The sequence below is a fragment of the Crinia signifera genome, chromosome 1 (genome assembly GCF_055691185.1).
Source record: "Crinia signifera chromosome 1, ASM5569118v1, whole genome shotgun sequence".
Classification (NCBI taxonomy): Eukaryota; Metazoa; Chordata; class Amphibia; order Anura; family Myobatrachidae; genus Crinia; species Crinia signifera.
In genome coordinates, this window is record NC_139217.1 from 371,284,001 (window position 1) to 371,307,179 (window position 23,179).

The 23,179-nt window shown below is 40.1% G+C and overlaps 1 protein-coding gene across 1 annotated transcript in view; it reads right to left on the minus strand.

The window, feature by feature from the left end:
- The window catches only part of DNAH10 (dynein axonemal heavy chain 10), a 156,841-nt gene that overhangs the window by 48,801 nt on the left and 84,861 nt on the right, over positions 1-23,179 (minus strand). Inside the window, exons 37-53 of the mRNA XM_083150976.1 lie at positions 21,778-21,969; positions 21,361-21,479; positions 21,092-21,250; positions 19,749-19,884; positions 19,540-19,662; positions 19,169-19,303; positions 18,226-18,442; positions 18,028-18,147; positions 16,932-17,077; positions 12,060-12,212; positions 11,490-11,750; positions 10,955-11,127; positions 9,248-9,341; positions 6,954-7,121; positions 6,618-6,806; positions 6,365-6,536; positions 508-711 (exon numbers count right to left, since the gene is read on the minus strand). Coding sequence (XP_083007102.1) covers positions 508-711; positions 6,365-6,536; positions 6,618-6,806; positions 6,954-7,121; positions 9,248-9,341; positions 10,955-11,127; positions 11,490-11,750; positions 12,060-12,212; positions 16,932-17,077; positions 18,028-18,147; positions 18,226-18,442; positions 19,169-19,303; positions 19,540-19,662; positions 19,749-19,884; positions 21,092-21,250; positions 21,361-21,479; positions 21,778-21,969 — 2,761 coding nt within the window. The remainder of the gene's footprint in view (positions 1-507; positions 712-6,364; positions 6,537-6,617; positions 6,807-6,953; positions 7,122-9,247; positions 9,342-10,954; positions 11,128-11,489; positions 11,751-12,059; positions 12,213-16,931; positions 17,078-18,027; positions 18,148-18,225; positions 18,443-19,168; positions 19,304-19,539; positions 19,663-19,748; positions 19,885-21,091; positions 21,251-21,360; positions 21,480-21,777; positions 21,970-23,179) is intronic.

Here is a 23,179-nt window from a genome sequence, read left to right on the forward strand (position 1 = left end):
GAACTGAGATGAACAAAATAAACTTGTTTTTAGCTGACTATATTCATCATGCTCACTCTTTTTTCCTGTGCAGCAGACTCCCATGCTAGGGGGATGTGCTTCTAAGATAGTTTAGAGAGGATGTGCAGGTACACATTGGGGGGACTGGTCCATTCCCAGCTATTTGACTTTGATCAGGTCCCACCAGGAGACTGTCCTAAACATAGCTTTATATAGAGATTAGTACTAAACAATGTATGTTACCTTAATGGCTCAATGTTCAATGTGGTATTTAGAGGTGTGTAAGCACTATTAGACAACCAACAAGGTACATTCGCTAATTATTATCATTTCAACATGAACATTTCTAATTTTTTTATTATTTCACAGAATTTTGTCTCTTCCCCCATGCTTATGGCCTGAGACAGATGTCAGTTGCTGCCTCCATACAGCAACACAGCTGTCCTGCCCAAGGATGTCATCTGGAATACTATGAATGGCACAATAGACACAAAGGTCACCTCTCACCTGGGAAATTTCTGCATCTGGTTCTTAATGTGTCACCAACTGGGGACATTCCAAGTAAGATGTGAAGATTGTTGGCGCTCTTGTTAACGAAGAACTGCCAAATGCTTTCCTTGGCAGGACCCACTCCGTGTTTGCCAGCTTCCTCCCTGACTTGGCTTAGAATAGATTCCTTCTCCTCATCTTGGAAAAGTGCTGGGACCATTCCTAAACAATGACCAAACAGTATAATATAGGGTGCTGCCATTTATAGACACTTTTGTATCTTTAAACCTTCCTGCTACATAAATGATGTGCTACAGTAGGACTATGCTAGCGTTCCTTGCTGTTCCAGTGCTGTATGTAATTTGTGACAAATCACATTATAATCAAGAAAGCTCATTTAACCACTTTCCATATGAGTAAGTTTTGGATTTATGTGTAATTTATCTCTAGTCTCTTTCTCTCCCTCGGGAGACTATATGTCTGTATATCTAATTTAGCTATCGCTTTTCTTTTTCACTAGTGGGGTTTCTACATCTACAGTATCTATTTATTTATCCATCATCTCTCCCTCTCTAGAGGACATCTACATCTCCCTCTCTATGGAGTTTATCTATCATTTGATAACACAAACTAATAATTGATATGGAATGTAGTGTCAGAAATAGTGTAACAATAACTTTAGTATACCACTTATAAAAAAAACATGACATACTGTAACAGGGTGCCCTCACATAATACAGGTCACTTCAAAAGGTGGTAAACTTCTAGCGTACAAACGGCATCCTCTGCAGTAGCGTTGCAAAAGTCAAGATATCAATGTATTTTATAAAAGGAGTACCGCACCATATACAGTAAGTGATATATTTATGGGAACCCCTGTATAAATCTTGTGTTTGCCTTGAGACCCGGGTGTGTCAACAGATGGAGATGGGACGCCTCTCTAAAACGAATACTTTACAAGACTAACATACATTAAAATGAGTAAATAATTAATTTCCCCTTGATCCTTCTGGGGATGGTTACTATGGTTACTATGTTAGAATGGTTACTATGCATGCATTCTTTAATAAAACATCCTTTGATAGGAAATAACCGGTTAGTATATTTAATTTGTATTCACAGTTATTTTGAGTCCCCCACTTATGTGCACATATTAGTGGTATTACAGCTCAATTTGATCACACACCTCCTGAGGAAGCCGCTGACCACAGAGAAGGCGGAGAAATGCGTAAAGGGCCTACAGGGGTTGCTACTGGCAGCACACAGAACCGGAACCAGTGAGAACTCTCTGACAAGACCGCAATTGTAAAGACTGCACCAGCGGTCGGAGTAACTCATCAGGTACTGGAAGCCGGATCCCTTACTTGTGCTGGGCCTCAATTTAGCTGTAATACCACTAATATGTGCACATAAGTGGGGGACTCAAAATAACTGGATACAAATTAAACAAACTAACCGTTTATTTCCTATCAAAGGATGTTTTATTAAAGATTGCATGCATACTAACCATTCTAACAGAAGGAGCAAAGGGAAATTGAGTATTTACTCATTTTAATATAGGTTAGTCTTGTCTGTGTTGCTGGCCATATATGTGATTATCTTAAATAAATTATACAGTTATTTTGCACAGCGCTGTTCCACTTTTTTGTTGTTGCTAATTTTGGAATAAGGCTGTAACATAACAAAATGTGGAAAAAGTGAAGCGCTGTTAATACTTCCCGTATGCACTGTAAATTTTTCCTGTATGCCAGAGTATTGGAAGGTATGTCCTACTCACTGTAAGTCTACCATGAGCAACACAGTGTTGCACAGGGGTAGGCAGTGGACCATGGTACATACTGGGGGTAATGAGTATACAGGCCTCGATGAACCAAGTTGTTTTTTTTTAAGACAGCTGTTTGCTGTCTACAGCAACTGCCACGTGCTCCACAGACAATGAGTTCCATCAGAACGCTCTGTGTTTTGCAATGCATAGGATGAGGGGGAGCTGCTCCACCTCCCTCAGAGTGGCAGGCATTTGGATGCACTGTGAGGGCTGCAATGTTACACAGATGTGTGTCAGTGGAGGCCTCCAGTTCAACCCACAGTATGCGGTGTATGATGCAGCCATTCCCTTAACTGATTAGGTAATTGTGGCTTCTGGCAGGGGTCATGTCCCAATTACAAAACATTGAACATTAGGATGTGTGGTTTTACAGAGGTGAAAATGTTTCTAATTAATCATGCAGGGAGACAGGTATTACTGAGGATTTATTTAAAGAATAAATTATTTTTGGGAGGTAGTGTCAATTTAGGGGAGTATGCAATGTCGGTCGATCTCCCGCAGCCATCTCCCGACGGGGAGATGGCTGCGGGGCCCTATTCAATGCTGTCTTCCCTGACAGCATTGAACAGGGGTTCTCTGCAGAACGAGCCCGACAGCACAAGCTGTCGGGCTCGTTCTGCCGAGAAAAGCCGGAAATAGGCGAGCTCCCTGCCGGAGCTCGTCTATTTCCGTCCTCAACTCGCGGCCACGCCCCCTTCTCGCCTTTCGGCGGCCGGGACATTGAATCCCGACCGCCGAGCTCACATCGAGCAAAGCGAGAACGGGACAGGGGCACAGCTGTCGAGCTTGTTCGACAGCCGTACCCTGACATTGAATACCCCCCTAAGTGTGCTCTGTGGTGGACTGTGACAGAGATTCATTTATTAAAAGTGCCTGAACTGTAAGGCTGGGTAATGCTGTACATACAAAATGTACCCTGGGTAAAACAAAAATGTGTTTCCTTACAAAATCCAAGGAGGTTAATCCTGCCGTGGCAGCAAGCGCTTAGAAACATAGAAACATAGAATTTGACGGCAGATAAGAACCATTTGGCTCATCTAGTCTGCCCCTTTTTTACCCTTCAGGTAAACTCAACCCTTTTTAATCCTTATTTCTTTGTAAGGATATTCATATGCCTATCCCAAGCATGTTTAAATTGTTCTACTGTCTTAGCCTCTACCACCTCTGATGGGAGGCTATTCCACTTATCCACTACCCTTTCTGTGAAGTAATTCTTTCTAACATTTCCCCTGAACCTACCTCCCTCCAGTTTCAGTGCATGTCCTCGTGTTTTATTACTTGTTTTCCTTTGAAGAAAATTTCCCACCTGTACTATGTTAAAACCCTTGATATATTTGAAGATTTCTATCATGTCCCCCCTTTCCCTTCTCTGCTCCAAACTGTACATGTTAAGATCTTTTAGTCTATCCAGGTAAGTTTTGTGATGTAGGCCATGAACCATTTTAGTTGCCCTTCTTTGTACACTCTCCAATGTATTTATATCCTTCTGAAGATATGGTCTCCAGAACTGGACACAGTATTCCAGATGAGGTCGTACCAATGACCTATAAAGTGGCATTATTACGTCTTTTTTTCTGCTACTGATTCCTCTCCCTATGCAACCAAGCATCTGACTAGCCTTCCTCATTGCTTTGTTACATTGCCTCCCTGCCTTTAAGTCACTTGAAATAGTGACTCCTAGAACTCTTTCCTCCTCAGTAGTTTCCATTATAGTACCCTTGATACTATATTGAGCCTTTGGGTTTTTGAGTCCCAAGTGCATAATTTTGCATTTTTTAGCATTAAACTGTAGTTGCCATTCTCTTGACCAATTCTCAAGTTTACTTAGATCATCAGTCATTTGATTTACCCCTCCTGGTGTGTCTACTCTGTTGCATATCTTTGTATCATCTGCAAAAAGGCATACTTTCCCTTCAATACCATTTGCAATGTCACTAACAAAGATATTAAAGAGCACTGGTCCAAGTACAGATCCCTGGGGTACTTCACTGGTAACATGTCCCTCCATAGAATGCACTCCATTTACGACAACTGTCTGTTTCCTATCCTGCAACCAGGTTCTTATCCATTTAATTGTTTTATAATCCAATCCCACACTTTCAAGTTTATTTAGCAGCCTGCGATGTGGGACAGTGTCAAATGCCTTACTAAAGTCTAGATATGCCACATCTACAGCCCCCCCTTCATCTAGTATTTTGGTCACGGAGTCAAAAAAGTCAATGAGACTTGTTTGGCATGATCTCCCTGCAGTAAAACCATGCTGTTTTGGATCCTGTAAGTTGTTTAATTTAGGATGTTCCACTATTCTTTCTTTTAATAGTGTTTCCATTATTTTCCCTACTACTGATGTAAGGCTCACTGGTCTGTAGTTACTTGCTTCTTCTTTGCTTCCGCTTTTGTGCAGTGGAACTACATTTGCTTTTCTCCAGTTCTCTGGAACTGCACCTGTATCTAGTGACTGGTTGAATAAATCTGTTAATGGCGCTACCAACACATCTTTTAGTTCTTTTAGTATCCTTGGATGCACTCCGTCTGGCCCCATTGATTTATCCACTTTCAGTCTTGAAAGTTCTGTTAGGACTTTCTCCCTAGTAAATGTACCTCCATCTACCTTATTTTTATGAATGTCCTTGCAACTTAACTGTGGTCCCTTCCCTTCTCCTTCTATAGTGAATACAGAGCAAAAGTAATTATTTAGATGATCTGCAATTGCCTTGTCTCCCTCCACCAAATTCTCAGTGTCTGTCCGCAGTCTTATTATTCCTCCATTTGATTTTCTCCTTTCACTTATATACTTAAAAAAGTTTTGTTTCCTTTATCTACCGACTGAGCCATTTTCTCCTCAGCTTGTGCCTTGGCACGCCTGATTACTTTCTTAGCCTTATCCTAGACCAGTAGCTATATACAGAAGGATTAGGAATACTGGAAGGGAACAGGTCTGACATAAAGGGCAAATACTGATTTTAGGAAAAACAGATTAAGTTAATATGGACAAAGAATATTTTAGATTTTTAAAATAATTAAAACCAGCTTTATCATAGAAATAAAAGTACAGAAATGTACTCATCTGAAATATGGTTTAATTGAATAAATACCTATTTTATCAGAAAACAAATTCAAAAACTGCAACACTTTATGCTGCTGTGCATATTCCCCTACTGTAGGGGTTTCAAACACATGTTCTGCTGCACTAATATGGCACGTCCAACAGTCTCAGACAATCCAGGGGTCTGGAGTCAAGGGCACAGGACTGCTGTCAGTCAGCCCACACAAAAGGGAAATACTGTACAACACAAGGTGAATTTTGTTCTTATAATATTCTGTTTGTTTAATGCCTTTCACTTTCATAGCAGCAGTAATGTGTGCTTACAGGAGAGGTTGGGACTGGATGAATAATGTACTGTTTCATAGATATGTTATATTTTGGCATTTTATATTATATTAAAAAAGATTTAAAAAAAACGTTATTTTAATAAACTTTTAAATCATATCAGGTTTTTTTTTCTTATATTTTTACTTTAAAACCTAGAGTATGTGTTCCTCATGCAAATGTGTTGTCCGCAGAGCCAAAACTAGAGGTGTGCGAGTGGTACCATCACCCAGGGCATAAGGCTGAGGTAGTGGCACCTGTTTATGGCTTGTATTAATACATAGAATCCAGGATACGTACTCGAATCTATGGATTATCACAGTCGAATCACCTAAAAACAAGCTATTTAACAAGGAAAAATTACTCATTAGCTACAACAGGTTGCCTTAGGGACTAATTGAACAGCCCCGCAGCCATGGACATGTGGGAAGAATTTTAGGCTTCTAGGAGGTGAGCTTATGCAGAGACCCGCCTGACTGAGGTCACATCTCCTACAGCAAGTATAGGCTTGTGCAAATGCATACGAATGATGATGACGAAAATTTACACCAGTGACTGGAGGGTGACGGAACAGTCACATAGATGCGGCCAACTATGTGATTACAAGCAGAGATCTCCATCTAATTCTGAATATGGATAGTGCCCCAAAATATTCAGAGGTGCTGAATAAGTAAACCTACCCGATGTTAACATGTTGTTGATAAGTTCCAGAAATCCTTCTTCTGCTACGTGAGCATCTGTAAAGAGGAAAACCATTTTCTTGTTCTCCAGACCAAGTTTCATGTAAAGAGTCTTCAGATCTTCACGGAAACTATTCTCTCCATACCCCCGACTCAGAACAATTTCAAAAACCTAATAGAAAGGAATTGTCTTTACAGTTACCTGACAGCCCTGGAAATGAATCGGATACAGCTGATAATAATGTAACCAAACCTCATATCCAGCAGCAAAGGCAGCTAATCGAGCAAGAGATTGCTTCCCTGAGCCTCCTACGCCAACCATCAGCGCATGACCGCGGTCCATCCTTATAATGCGGTGTATACGAGTTAAATGCTCCAGTGCATCATCAAAAAGAACCAAGTTCATTTTGCTCTTGTTTTCATTGTATTCCTCAAGAATTTCCTGCAAACAATAACCATTATATACACACATCCTTATGGTTTTAAAGAACAAAAATAAATCAGGCATTTATGGCAAAGCAAATATTGTTTACTTATGTGATACAGAACATGGTTGTTGTTGTTAAACATACTAGCTGGATCATCTCACCTGAAAGAGAGCTTTGGCTGCTTCATAATCTAAAATGTCCTCATATACCCGAGGTTCTCCTTCATCCATTGCTGTTCTGTAATCTCCAAACAGAATGGGGTCTCTCATGGCATGTTCTAAGTCCGCTTTAAAATGTTCCTCTATCAAACTCTGAATGTTGGCTTGTACCTTTATGGTGAATGGAAGCAGGTTGTATTAGTTACTACTATAAGTTAAATGCAAGTATTTGACAGATTACTAATAAAATAGCAAAGTGTATATACCATGGTCTAGTGCAGGCATGTCCAACCTGCGGCCCTCCAGATGTTGTGAAACTACACATCCCAGCATGCCTTGCAATAGTTTTAGCATTCCCTAATAGCAATACTATGGCAAGGCATGCTGGGATGTGTAGTTTCACAACATCTGGAGGGCCGCAGGTTGGACATGCCTGGTCTAGTGTATACACAGTCCTCAACTTTATATGTACAAGAACTAAACTCCTACAGAACTAAACCGATGCCTTCTGACAGACCGTGAACATCAACTTGTTTTCAGTAACTAGTCTTGGCATCACTTAAGCATCCACGTTAAGAGGTTTTGCATTTGTGACCTGGATGTATTGACTTAGAATTCTCTGAATCTTTGCACCTGCATTCAACCTCTGTTGATTTTGTATCACCTTTAACTTACAATAATAGGCTTTTAGATGCATACAATAAACAATAAATATAGTTGAGTTCTAAAGGCCGGTGAACACACTGGACCTGATTGAGAAAAATATAAGGAGTTAGGGAGTGGGCGAAAAAAAGATAATGACTTGGGGGGGGGGGGGGACGACGACAGAGATAAAGACTAGATCGAGGGGCATAGGTTGGAGAGCAGCCGCTGAGTCCTGCCAGTGCCAGTGCCACTAACCAAATCAATCCCGGGATTGACATCTCAAATTACTGTCTTTTTATATTGCCAGTTGTAGTTCCCTTTGTCCGTATGGTGTCAACCTATTGACTGTAGACCAAGACGCTGTCAACCAACCTATCAACCGAATACCCCCTGAAATTTACTTAGGAGACACAATTAACTAAGGGTCTATTTATCATCACTAAAGTGTTAGTTTCTGCATGTTTTACATAATGGGCCATTCCTTATTAGCGGTTCAGGAGGGCTATCTAATATTTAGCAAACTAAACACCATCTTCAGCTGGAGCTGGTCTCTCAGAGCACCGCTCCTTCCTCTGGAAAAAACGGCCAGGGTTGCAAACAGGGATATGAGCAGAACCCTCCAACCCCAGAGTTTTTAGCAATTTATGGCAAACCATAGGCAGAGGCACGTGAATACTGTTCTTCAGTGAGGAGCCATTGGTATTGTAACAAGTCTCTGTCATGTACGTCCATATACATGCCACAAAAAAAAAATGGGTACTTGTTTCCTAGCACGGCGCCCATCGCATCGCATACCATAAGGCATACGATGGTATGCGTTGCGATGTTACGCGATGGCAGCCGATGTAATACAATTTTAAATTGTATACAATCGCATTGTATGCCATTGTATGCCATATACAATGGTATACGATTTAAAATTGTATAAGCACCCTAATGGGTGTTTTTAATGTGTTTAAATGTGCCCCCTATAAGATAATTAATTGTATAAGCACCCACAACAATGTTAAAAGTACCCCCACGCCACCCCCACTATCAACGCCAACCCGAAGCGTGGCGCTACGCGTCCTCCGACCTTTTCATACCCCCACTATACACGTCGGCGTGGAGTTGATTTTAGATAGTGTGGCGAGCAGATGCGGAATACATGTAAAGTAATACGCGTGCGCTCGCCACGCTTCGGCCTCGGTGGCTCGCTGCGCTCGCCACACTTTATAAAATCAACTCCACACCGACGTGGATAGTGGGGATATGAAAAGGTCGGAGGACGCGTACCGCCGCCCCTCGCCGGCTCGCTCCGCTCGCCACGCTTCGGGTTGCCATTGATAGTGGGGGTGGCAAGGGGGTGCATTTAACATTGTAAGCACCCATTAGGGTGCTTATACAATTAAAAATTGTATAGGGGCTTATACAATTTAAAATCGCATCGCATTGCATGCGGGCATATGGCATGCGATGCGATGCCATACAACTTAATATCGTGGGTGCCGTGCTAGGAAACAAGTACCAAAAAATGTATTGAAAGGGAAATAAAATATTGATAGATTTATATAATTGTGTCTCTTTAAGAAGGTAAGCTTAAATCTGCAGAAATATAGCTGACATTGTCCCCAAAAAATAAAATAATCAATAATATTATAAGTGTCAATTACCACTTTCTTATCGTCTTCATTGATAAGCCTATCATGGAAAACTCGTAGCGCCTCATTCCTCCATACTCTCACCATCTGTGCCACTGTCTGAAATCTAAAGTACAATGCAATACATAAAGATTAAAGATTTATCTCACATATACATAAGAGAAAAAAGGGTATTTGTTTCCTAGCACGTCGCCCATCGCATACCATGCCATAAGGTATGCGATGATATGCGATGCGATGGTATGCGATGCGATATTCAGGTAAATGACCCAGAATGTACAATTAAATATCGCATAGCATCGCATGCCAGCAAATGGCATGCGATGCGATTTTTTAATTGTACAACCCTGATGGGTGCTTACAATGTTAAATGCACCCCCATTGTCAACGCCACCCCCACTATCAGCGCCAACCCGAAGCGTGGCGAGATCAGCGAGCCCGCGTGGGGCAGCAGTACGCGTCCTCCGACCTTTTCATACCCCCACTATCCACATCGTTGTGGAGTTGATTTTAGATTAGGAAACAAGTACCGAAAAAAGGATATTTTATAACTAAACATTAAGAACATGATAAATTTAGTATGGACTATATCAGATGTTAACTTAAGCTATGCCCTTCTTTACATGTTCTTTTGGGTCTGCTGTATGGAGGACTAATGTTTAATAAACAATAACAATTACCCATAAGACTGCTAAAGGGCCTGAGTTTTGTTCACTTCACCAACAACAGCATATTGCCACATCTGATAGACCTGATTTTGAGTTGTACGCATATGGAGCAATTTAGACCCATTTGTATTGGTCCGAATTCAGCCCCTTCCCAATGTTTGGGGTCTGTAGAGGAACGCCCAGCGTGTTATGGGCGTCCCCATAAAAACGCTAGGCGTTCCCCTGAGAACACAGGTGTGGCGATGCCTGCTCAGGGCGGGCGGCTACCGTCACATGATGTCAGCACCGCCCCCAATTTGGTGGATAGGAGGCATCTGAAAAGTAAGTATGGGCTTTCTTTTCAGAGCGAAGGCTGCAGAAATCATTAGATTGGCAGCGACCACCAAATGATTTCTCCCTACGTTCGCGTACACATCCCCTTACATGCTAGTGAGGGGATTCGGGCATCCAGTCGTCATGTCATCCAGTCATCATGTGGGGACAGTCATCATGTGGGGACAGTCATCTGCTGGAGACAATCTTCCCCCTGCCTCTGACACTCTGCTGTGGGGGAAAGGGCATCTGCTGGAGTTGCTGGATGGTGACAGGCACCACCTCTGGGGTCAGTGCAACATCTCTTTTGGGGTGAGTAGCGCTAGCCATACCTATTTTTACCCTCCTCCCCTGTATATGTTTTGCTTCCTTTCAAATCAAGGGGGTAACGTTGGCATATCTAAATATTTTTTGGGGTAAAAGGTAAAAAGTTCCCTAAACCCTAGTTTAAGCAGACTCATTTATTTGGAGATGAAGCATTGGATCTGATGTATTAGACATGTTTTTACATTTTATTGAAGCCTGGTTATGAATAACATGGTGTGTACTGTAAGTGTATGTATTTTATGCATCTAATAATAGTTACATAATTCCAAATTCTGGCTTGTTAAATAAATGTGTTTTACATCTGCAATTCAAAGAGCTATTGCAGTCAATTCTGAATCATATTGTTCTGCTACAATAAATCAAACTGAACAAAACAACAACATGCCAAGTTATAAAACTACATTTAAAATACCTTTCTGGGGTCGTTAAAACCAATCCATTAAATACACGAGAGAGGTCTCGAAGGTTAAATATATAATGGAACTTTGAAGGTGTTGGAGGAAGATCCCGAACAATCATTTTATAAAGCTCAAGAGTACAAGAAGTCAAACTATCACAAATAGCCTGGATATCTTCATTAAATATCTGTAGAGGATAGAAGCGGATATTTTGATCATTTTCATTTAAAATATCCTTATTTTGTTACAATTTATCCTGGTCACAATATTTCTAGATTTAAATATAGAAGTACACAAAATTCCATTTGGGGCAAATTTAAATGAGCACCGAAGCGGTCAGGACCTATTCAACTAGCTTCTGTGCATCAACTACAAAAGGTTGATTCTGCTCGCAGTCTATAGAGGTGCAAGCAGCCTACTGTAATGGGCAAAAAATGTTAGCGAACAACAATCTGCTCCTTAGTAGTTCTAAATTATGCATTTATATTGCTATATATAAACAGAAAATAAACAAAGTATTTTTGCTCAAGTCTGAGATGTTCAAATTACCAATATGTGTCCATGTAAGATAGAGAAATAAATACGGTGCAAGGACTCTTCTGAAGGGAATAGTACATTAAATACGGTAAAAAGGGAAATAAATCGTGTGTCCACTTCATTACGGCCACCACCAGCTTTTCCCATTGCAGCTATAAATCCAAGATCCCGGAGGAACTTGCAGTTAAGCTCTTTGCCACGGTCATACATGCCGCCCTTCTCCAGTAGCAACTTTAGCAGGGCAATTGGCTGTTGTGTTCCATATTCGTCCACCTAAATATAAAATAGAGATCAACATTACATATTGGTAGGCTCTGTATGCCAGAAATGTATATTTGATTAATAATCTAAAACTATGGACTCTCAATATTAATTACGTGAAAAATCCTTTAGATATAATTCTATAAAAATAGTGATTCTGTTATTAAAATGGACTTCTCGCAATAGCATAAGGCAGTAGATATTTCTTCTGCGGCTTTCTGCAACTTTGCATACGACTCAGAATTAGGCTGATATTTTCAAGTATGAACATCATACAGATGTTTGGAGACAATATTGATAAATTGTCATAAGTAAACTAACCTTTGGCATATTCATGTCATCCATGAACACCAGCAAACGTTTTCCCATAGGTGGCCCATAGGTATCCTTTGTACGTTTCTCTACATTGGCTTCCAGATTTCTTTGGATGTCCATAGAGGTCGTACGAGAGGAAAAATTGATAGTCAAAAGAATCTGCCAAGACATTGAACGTAGAAGATTTTATTTAAATGGTTATTAATTGGTTACATTTATATTTTAGTGGTTTATGAAATAGGGTACTATAGGAAACTTGCCAACACCACAAAAATGAAACAAAAGATAATCTTGGTCTATGATGTTCCTTTCCCCTGTTTAACTAAACAGCAGTTTACAAGCATTGTATGTGGAAAAGGTCCATAAGAAATTTATGGTGATAAAATGTGACACACTTCAAGCACTAATACTAAAGAAGATGTAAAATGTAGGAGTGTAACAAATAACTCCTTGACAATTAATTTATGCGAATAGACAGCCAGAACTTGATATGGTATAATCATAATGGTTGGTGATGAAAGTACTATCAGCGGCAAGGGTCAAGACACTATTAGCCAATCAAATGCAAATGTTATAATCATCACTACATATTGCTTAAGCAGCTCTCCACAATAGATATGACTCCTACAACACTTAATGGGGGTTGTGTCCACATCTAATTATGTGAACAGGACTTTCTTGAACCCAGTAGGGACTTGGTTGCCCCTGCCACCCCATTCCAATTTACCAGGCGTGTGCATGGATTTAAGTTAACTTCAGGAAAATATCTGTATTTGAATATATAGATTTATATTTATTTTCTATTTATTTTTATTATTATTTATATTTTACTTTTATTATTGTTTATATTTATCTCTATTATTATTTTTATTTCTAACATTATATTTATTTTTATTTAATTAATTTTCATATTTATTTTCTTTATACACATGTGCTCTCTAAGTACCTATTTTGATATTCAAAATAGGAATGATTATATTATTCTAAACCAAAATATACTGAAACTTTAGATACATTTGTGTTACCTACAGTATATACATTGTTACAGCAATAAAAAGTTTCAAAGATTTGCTATACAAATGTCTCTCTTTCTTTGACACCCTGCATTAAAATCTTCAGCTCTCTGCTTTTTAAATTATGTATAATTATATTTATAATCTATATCATTCTTTTTTTCCCTTATTGTATTGAATGCTAATAAGCATATTCTATATATTTAATACAAAAATCCACCAAATATTTGCATATAAATATGGATTTAACCCAATTGTACACAAATACTTTGATGACAAACTTATTTATTAATTAATTGCTTATTATTGTTCTCCAATTTTTTTTATTAAATAAAACTACTTAGTGTTTATTGTATGATATTTTATAGCTTTTACCAATTTTTTATACACATTTGAATACATAATTGGTCGCTTGTCTAAAATATCTTACTGACAGGTGATTGAGATAATCAGTCATCAAAACCGTGGCATTTTGAAAAACCAGACGTTAACTAGGAGACGCAACATGTTGACGCCCCCCTGGTTTCCAGTTATTCTAACTGGCCTCAGCAGCAGCAGCAGACCGTCCAGACCTCTCGCAATTACCTGCCCTCTATCCAAGCCCCAGTGCCCCTGACGGAGACCGCTGTCAATCAGCGCAGCAAAGCGGCTTTTCTCCCTGCAGCCCTGCTAACAGAGGACCGCCGGCAATTAACGAACACCCGCCTGACACCAGCACCACTCGGCAAGAGACATATACAGGAGGTGCCTGCAGCCCTGCTGCATCATCTACTGCTCTTACATAGCACACTCGGGGGCAGATTTATTAAGCTCAGTGAAGTGATAAAGTGTCTGGTTTTTATCACCGGCCAATCAGCTCCTAACTGTGACATTACAGGCTTGGTTTGAAAAATGACAGGTATGAGCTAATTGGCCGGCGATAAAAATCAGACACTTTATCACTTCACCGAGCTTAATAAATCTACTCCTCAGTTATTACATCAAATCCAAGACGCTCTGATCCTCCATGCAGGTGAGCTCATTGTGTGCTGTACAATTCAAAGCCGGTCAATCGGCTTACCGCCATTAACTCTGCATATGCTGAAGCCCTATTATAGGTGCATTGGAGGAATAACCACTTAGAATACTAACTTTACGTTTGCATTAACTTCATTGGTACTCTTTACCTAGAACGGCGCCCGCGATCAGAATCGCGGGCGTCGGGGGTAAAAAATCGCGGTAATCGCGGGCATCGCGGGTAAATCGCGGGTACATCAAAATCGGGTACCCGCGATTACCGCGATTTTCCCATAGGGAACAATGTTAAAAAGCCTGATTGACCGCGATTTTACTGTAAAATGCCTCAATGCCCGCGATTTTCCCATAGGAATCAATGTTAAATGGGCTACAGAGCCCAAATAGCCCCAATTAACCCTTAAATGTCCCCCCAATTTTTGTACGCCACCCCACGATCCACGCCAACCCGAAGCGTGGCGAGCGCAGCGAGCCCGCGAGGGGCGGCGGTACGCGTCCTCCGACCTTTTCATGCCCTACTATCCACGTCGGCGTGGAGTTGAGAATAGAATAGTGTGGCGAGCGCAGCGAGCCACCGAGCCCGAAGCGTGGCGAGCGCAGCGAGCCCCGCGAGGGGACGCGGATACCTTCACAGGTAAACGCGTCCCTTCGCGGGCTTCACAGGTGTCCGCGTCGCCACGGACACCTGTGAAGTCCGCGAGGGGACGCGTATAACTGTGAAGGTATCCGCGTCCCCTCGCGGGGCTCGCTGCGCTCGCCACGCTTCGGGCTCGGTGGCTCGCTGCGCTCGCCACACTATTCTATTCTCAACTCCACGCCGACGTGGATAGTAGGGCATGAAAAGGTCGGAGGACGCGTACCGCCGCCCCTCGCGGGCTCGCTGCGCTCGCCACGCTTCGGGTTGGCGTGGATCGTGGGGTGGCGTACAAAAATTGGGGGGACATTTAAGGGTTAATTGGGGCTATTTGAGCTCTGTAGCCCATTTAACATTGATTCCTATAGGAAAATCGCGGGCATTGAGGCATTGAATGCAAAATCGCGGTCAATTAGGCTTTTTAACATTGTTCCCTATGGGAAAATCGCGGTGATCGCGGGCATCGCGTCACGGCCGTTTATGTGCTGCCCGCGATGTCGCGATCACCGCGATGGGCGCCGTTCTAGGTAAAGAGTACCACTTCATTCACTTAAATAGCTGGGATGCCAGCTTTTTCCAGTTATATTGCTTTATCATAATACATGTGATTTCTGTATGTGTATATATTTTTGTATATTTCTTTCATTATTATGTGTTTATATTTTTTGATATTTTACTAGATTGAGTCTTGTGTCATTATTGAAAAGGTGGACCTATATACAGAATTTAACTATATGTGCAAGTGTCTGCACTGTGACAGTTTTCCAATTGTATTTGGAAATAAACTCTGTATATTAAGAGTGACTACAAAGAGGCAGATTCACTTATTCCTGGTACTGATATTGCTCACAGTCTATGGATGTGTGAACAAAACCAGTCCAATGTAACTATAACCAAAGAAAAATATACATTAAATAATATAACCTTATACCTAAAAAAATTAAGCACCTTAAGTACGCCTTAAAGAAAGAGTGCTATAGAAATACTACTACAACTACAGTTGTTTTTATTATTATTATTATTATTATTATTAATATTAATAAACTCATCCTGCAAACTAGAAAACAGAGGCAACAAAAATTCACATAAAATTGTCTATTACAATATTATGTGCCAGCTTGGCGCTGAATGTGTTCCTTTCCCAAAATTTGTATACTTTAGCACTGACATAAAATCATATGCTTAGCAATTAAATGAAACATTAAAAAACACTCTTTTCAATGGCTGGTTTATACCTTCTTCTTCATAACCAACCTTGATGGAATTGTGTTATATTTGAAGCATAAGTGGTGATCTAGGGGGATTATTCTGGTTCACTTGCAAAGACAAATTCACTCTCTAATGGACAAAACCATATGCACTGCAGGTGGGGCAGATTTAACATGCGTAGAGAGAGTTAGATTTGGGAGGGGTGTACTTCTATATTGCAGTGTAAAAATAAAGCAGCCAGTATTTACCCTTCACAGAAACAAAATAACTCACCCAAATCTAACTCTCTTTGCACATGTTACATCAGACTCCCTGCAGTGCACATGGTTTTGTCCATCTGAGGGTGAATTTGCCCTTGCAAGTGAACCAGAATAACCCCCAAGGTGTATAATAGACATTGTCATTGAATGTGCTACTAAATGAGATCTTCATGAGAAGCTAAAGGGGCTAAAAGTAAGGAGAGTTTAGCTGTATTGAGGAGTATTGGAGGAAAGATACAGTAAATAAAAAATAGTAGAATCCTAGAGGAAAAACAAAACTATATAATTCAATTAATAAAAACAAACAATTTTACTATCATTATGAGGGAAGCTCAATTAGCCAATGTAAATTACCCTGGCTAATTAATCCCTGGGGGGTATTTAAATTAACACCCATAGGCAGCAAGATCAGAGATTTTGTTTCAACTGCCCAGAGGCAGGAAAACAAAATCCCAAAAGGCCATTTTTTCATGCCCGAGATAACACATTATCCTGGATCCTGTGTTTTCACTTAAAAAGAGTACAGTTTTCTGCCAAGATATAAAAAAGGTGGGTAAGTGTTCAATTGCCAAACATTGGGAAAAACATCCTGAAAAAAACTTTTTTTCCCCCTGATTAATAATTTACCACAGCTAATTGTATTTTACCTTAAATACTGTATCTTAAATAGAAAATGAGCTATTTAAATGAGACAATATTTAATATATTATGAATACATATGATACACTCATTTTTTTTTTATGTATACCGTGTTATCACTGTTTAGGTTCCTTAAGAGATTCATTGTAGTTGATGTTTTAGATGTACCAGATTCACCAACAAGAACTACTGGACGTTTAATTTTCACCATCTGCTCCAACAGCCACGTGGTGCGTGTAGTGTCTACTGTGGGAACTTGAACACACAAAGTATGGTCATCAGCACAATTATATAAATAAATGTTTAATTAATATACTGTAGAAACCATGAAAACAAGGGTAATATCATCAGGTAACAGTAAACTAGTACAATAATTAAAAGCAGAAATTAAGAGAAAATGCAGATGCACACTGTAAACACTAAGGACACTGGAAATTAGAACAATTATAATAAACTCTGCAATTTAACATGGAGTAAAAGGTGCTTACCATAATTTTGGTCCAAAAAATATGGGCCCAACTACCAGGGCCAGGTGACCTCATCAGGTAGTGAGAAGTTACCGTTACAGTGTTAAAAGGGGTTACATTAATAAAAATAATGAAATTACTTGTTCAACACCAAAGTGTATAAAATGATTAGATAGGCCAGCTTGGGAATAAGTTATTTTTGGCAGTTAAGGGGCTCAGGTTTTGAGGTCCTAGATAGGATATCATTCCTTATTTTCCCCAGAAAAAAACTAGGGGTCCTAATTCCATAAAGCAAACCTCCAATCCATCCATGGAAATAGATTTGGTTATCTAAGGAGCCAAGCTACATACCCTTAGAAAAACAGTAAGCATTGCTGCTCACCTAATGGCACATTTGCTGGAAGTACACCAAATTATATTCTGAGCTCAGTGACTCAGTTACACTTCAGAAGTCTGGGCGACAGAAATCATTGATCTGAACTACATTATAGGTCTACTGAAGTCCCCGGTCATATATTATGGTGTTTTTTTTTTACCAAAGCTCTGACAAAGGGCATTCAGTCTTTACTTTGATAATGGAGTCTATACAGAAAGAACTAAAGGGTTGAGATTATAGTGAAATCTCTTCCTGGTTAAAACTAGATTGATCTTTCCACCCCATTTTGACCCTAAATTTCCCAAACATCCAGTTTTAAATGCACAGGTTGTGGCAATAAGTACCTAGACTTTCACACTTACCTAGAATATCAATAAATTTCACATCTGATTTATGTATGTATTCTGGAACCAATTTACTCCAAGGTATCCATTTTTTTTTCTCAATATCAAAATGAAAGTCATAAATGGTGGGCAGCTGACCTATAATGAAAACACAGATTCAGACGATTAGCTTCCTACTATACACCTTCTTGGTGTAATGAACAGAATTAAACAAACCTGGAAGCTCCCCCGGTCCCGCCAGGGCCTGCTCATCGTAAATAGTTGACATTGATGCTAAACGTTTCATGTACTCATCAAATTTAACTCTTCCGGTTTCAAGTAGTGTCGCTCCCAAAGAGCAATACAAAGCTTCTATAAAGTAGCATTCCAACACATCAATATCTTCAACTTCTTTTTCAATTAAAGCATCCAGCATCATGGACAATTGTGTCACCTAGAAAGTTAAGAACATAATGATTATATATATCTTTTATTTTTGTAAGCTGTCAATTTATTTTTATCAAAACTGTGCAGGGGGTGGATCGAGAGAAGGGAATTCCCATGTGCATCCTCCATTTGGGGCCCTTCTCTCTCTCTCTCTCTCTCTCTCTCTCTCTCTCTCTCTCTCTCACACACACTTTTGTTCTACAGTAGACTCTGGCCCTTGCCAGAGTTTACTGTGAACTTGCTCATCCTACACCATTTTCTGAATGATTTCTGTTGTGAGCATACGCAGACCTCTGGAAACATGACATATGCACCATGTTTCATTAATCTCTGCAGTGCAAATGGAGAGGTAAATATTTTGAATGGGTGCAGGGTCTGCCCATGTGTGCAAATACCCTGTACGCATTATTGATATGCCCATTATCTATGGAGTTTTGTATTTCATACGAAATTCTCGATTTGGTCTTTCATAGACTAGAGAGCCAAGTAGAATAATGTTAGTGGCAAGCACCATACCGATAATCTTTAGGAATATCATTTGGCATTAGCAGGTAAGTAAGACAATTGAATAAGGGGAGGGCATAAAATGGGTATTGTGTTTCTGGGTTTAGTATAAGTGGGATCTCTATCTATCTATGTACCCTGGGGAATCCAGTATTATTGTCACACAAGGTTGAGTGGAGAATTGGGTGGGTAACACATACAAACTACCACAAACATTATTTATAATTACCATGTTTAGATCGGTTTGAGGAACAATAGTTTTTAACTTTTCTCCTTGTTTCCCATCCAGAATTCCTTCAACAATCATTTCAAGGCAGTGAGGAACATATTTCTCAAATAAGCGATTTAATTCAATGTGCTCTTGCTAAAATAACAAAAAGTAACTAGCAATGTTAAATAATTCAATCCAGTGATTAGGAGAGTAAGACAAAGTAACACATTGTTCAGCTTCATAAGGAAAAATGTACAAGTAGAAACATAGTAGAAACATAATAGGGTTAATGTGGAGTAGGTGCCATATAAATAACTGGTAATAAATAATACTCACTCAGCATCAGGACCATTGTAATTAATGATAAAGCATTCTGCACGTATATTTACCTTGTTCTGCCTATTGTTGACCCACTTCTGCCAGTAAGGTCGGTATTTAAGGTTTTTAGGATCTACAAAGACCATTCCGCAGCGGGATACAGTCGCAGGAGAAGCATATTGTAAATCCCCAACCTAAAGAAACCACAGAAACAGATGATTTACTTGTGTAACAGACTGTAGATAGTGAAAATCATTACCAGGATGAAAATAGCCTAGACCTCAAATAATAGGGCGCAGTGTGGTTGAAGTCGTATTCTTTCTCCGTTTGCCAAGGTCAATAGCTTGTTATCGTCCATTACAGAGTTCATATTTTCCACCCAGAGAGCGTCCACATGTCCATCAAATAATATGTACCTGCAAACAAGCAGTGAAATGCTATAAAAGGAGTGCAAACTACAGAAGTGTGGCAGCTTTATTTACAAAGTGTTTGCATTCATAAAGACATTTTTAATTATTATCTAGCCATTATTGGCAGAAGCAAATTAAACTTGTTATTCATGTGTAGGTTGATTTGCTAATGCAGTATTGAGTTATGCATTTTTCTCAGCTGTCCATTCAGGTGCTGAATAGGTAGGGTGTCACAGTATGGCGACTCCCTCTATGTGATGTTGCACAGCAGAGGAAGGCAACCTGTTGTATGGTTCTACAGTTATACTAGAGCAACAAGTTCCAGCATGCAGTGTTCTTTATTCCCAAAGCTACATAGTACTGACACACTGCTGGGTTCTATGGACTGATATAAGAGAGGTGCAGAAAGACTAAGCCTGCACACATATTCACTAGTGCCACTGTAAGAATACACACTGCATGTTTTGAGTGTATCCCAGCGATGACACTGGTAAAGCAGACAGATAAGTTTGCTAAGGGCCCGATTCAGACCTGTTCACTAGGCTGCGTATGTTTGAAGCCTAGCGAACAGGTTAACACCACCCGCCGTCCGACCACACCAACCCCTGCCACGTAAATCCCTGCATTTGCATACGAGGGGATGTGTACGCATACACATCCCCTCACATTCCGGCACACGGAGAAAAAATCATTCGATAATCGCTCATCATCTAATGATTTCTCCTCCATTTGTGGATAAAAGCAAGTCTATACTTATTTTTATGTGGGATGGAGATGACCGAATAGGGGGCAGGTGCTGATGTGACGTCAGCCGTCTGCCCCCAACAGGCATTGCCATGCCTGCCTCTGCAGGGGGACGCCCAGCATTTTTATGGGAACATTTTCACAATATTTTCGTACATTAAATGGACATTGGGATTTGAAAAGAAACCATCTTCACAATACAGTCTACTCAATACATTTTTAATAATATCCATTTGAATGGACAAGGGGTCATAAAGGGTTAAGCTTCCTGTTTTAGATGAGGTTGCTAGTTTTCAGCATGCTCTGCTCCTGTTTTCATGTTCATGCCCATCATAGGGAGATTAAACACAAGGCGATAATTCTGTTCTGCACTAAGTCAGATCGTACACTTTTCTGGTATTAAATGAACTTCATCACAGTTGGCAATAATATACATACAAAGCTAATAGATTTGCCGAGTGGGTTTTACCTTCTCTCTTTTTTATCAGTGGGTTTGTTGATTTCCCTGAAGATATTAGAAAGGACCCCATCTGTCCAGTCTCTGGTTGTTGGGTCCAGGATACCATATAGCTCAATCACACTCATGGCTTTGGGATTCAGTGTATATAGCTTTGTCATAAGCCCAAGTCTGGTAACAAAAAAAAAAAAATTAATGTATAATTCACTTTTTTATTCTCCCATTACAACATTTACTATACATAATGCTACATAATGCTACAAAATAGACACATCACTTACTTAGTCTGGGCCAAGCACAAACTGTTAATTACGACAGATTTACCCCCTCCGGTGGGCCCAACTATCATAGTGGTGTGACGAGTCAGCATTGTTTCGTACATCTGAACAACTTTGTCCACCTATATAAAATATAAAAATCTTTAAATAATTAACATTTTCATGAAAATAATATAATTTAGACTCATAATACCGATACTTTTATTTAAAAACATACAGTAATAAGTAATAATTTGTTTGCCGTATCCTAGAAAGGCTAAAATTATGCAATTGCTCCTATTTGTACATAAAAAAGTATTAAAAAACTCCTTGCTAAACTTTACTCTTCTTTCTTGGTCTTTGCATTGAGGAAAATCTTCTCATTTTCCAATATGGCAAAAATCTGCCATCAGCTCATTACTGTTAGAAATATACATTTACCTGAACAGGCAGCAGTATATAGTTGTTCTCTTGAAGAGCTTCTTCCACAGCATCATTAAATTTGGGGTAACGAACACGGGGGCAGTCCAATCCCGGGAACAAATCAGAGATTAAACCAAGGAACAGAGGGACATCCTCAAACACAAACTTGGGTAAATTCATGTCCCTCAGAGCTCTCATCAACACAACATCCTAAAACATAGTAATTTAAACATGTATTATATTATCATCATAGCATTGCATAGGCTATAAGAACATTTATAGAGGGGGACCAATTTGGTCTAAATGCCTGCCTTGGGCAAACATAGCTCCACTGTACAGTAGGAATGTCATACAGTACGAGCAGGCCAGACTTGAGCAAAATGTCTACCAGGTGCCAGCCATGGCTTCATGGGAGCCCACAAATATGGAGCTAGCAACGGTATAGGTTCCACGTGTGAGGGCACTTCTATAGGTGCATCTCATTGTGCTTCACAGAACACAAAAACACAGAATTATGCTACAGTATGAATGACTTACAGTACGAGCAGGCCAGATTCATGCACCAAGCAGATTAACAAAATGGCTATAGAGCGTGAACCAGGGCTTTGTGGAAGTGCTTCTGGCTTCCTCTGCAGCCAGGTTGCTATTGCTGTACTGCATGGAGGCGACGGTAAGCAATCCTGCCTCAGATGGGTCAGCTCCTGCCAGGTGCTCAGCTCTGTGTTGCACAGTATGTGTGCCCAAACCTGGACAGCGGTGCAGGTAGGGGGCAGGAGCTGCGGGTTGATCACTGCCGTGTCTGTTCCTTTGTCAACAGCCCCTGTGGTGTCAACTAGCGTAATGAGATGCACCTTCAGCATTTCCCTTAGTTGGATAAAATCTATGCCATTGCTCACTCTATAGATGTAGGCTTCAATGAAGCACTGGTTCAGGCTTGGTAGACATTTTTTTAAACCTGCTCGGTGCTTGAGTCTGGCCTTCTACAGACAGTATGGTGACTGTATGCTCGCTGTATCTCCATAGCGCCTATGTGTTTTAAATAGCGTAATGAGACGCATGTACAGAAGTGTACAGTGTAAATGCATAACCTATGCAATAGCATTTTCTGAGAAAAATGTCTATTTAACATACAGTACAGTAAAGTAGCATGTATAAATGTATGAATGCTAGACTAAAAACATAGAGAGAAAAAACATCGTTATTTAGAGAATCATACCCGGGTCTCTGAGCATAGAGAGCGGCATACTTATCCACTAGCCTTTGACACATCGTGATAGCGAACTGTGCTCATAAGTCTATGTGAAGATTGATCTCATGCCATCAGTTATGCTTACTCTACGGGAACTGCAGGACGCTATGTTTATGAAATAATTTTGGTTAGGGGACCCCGGAAGCTCCACCTGACCGATGTACATTACAT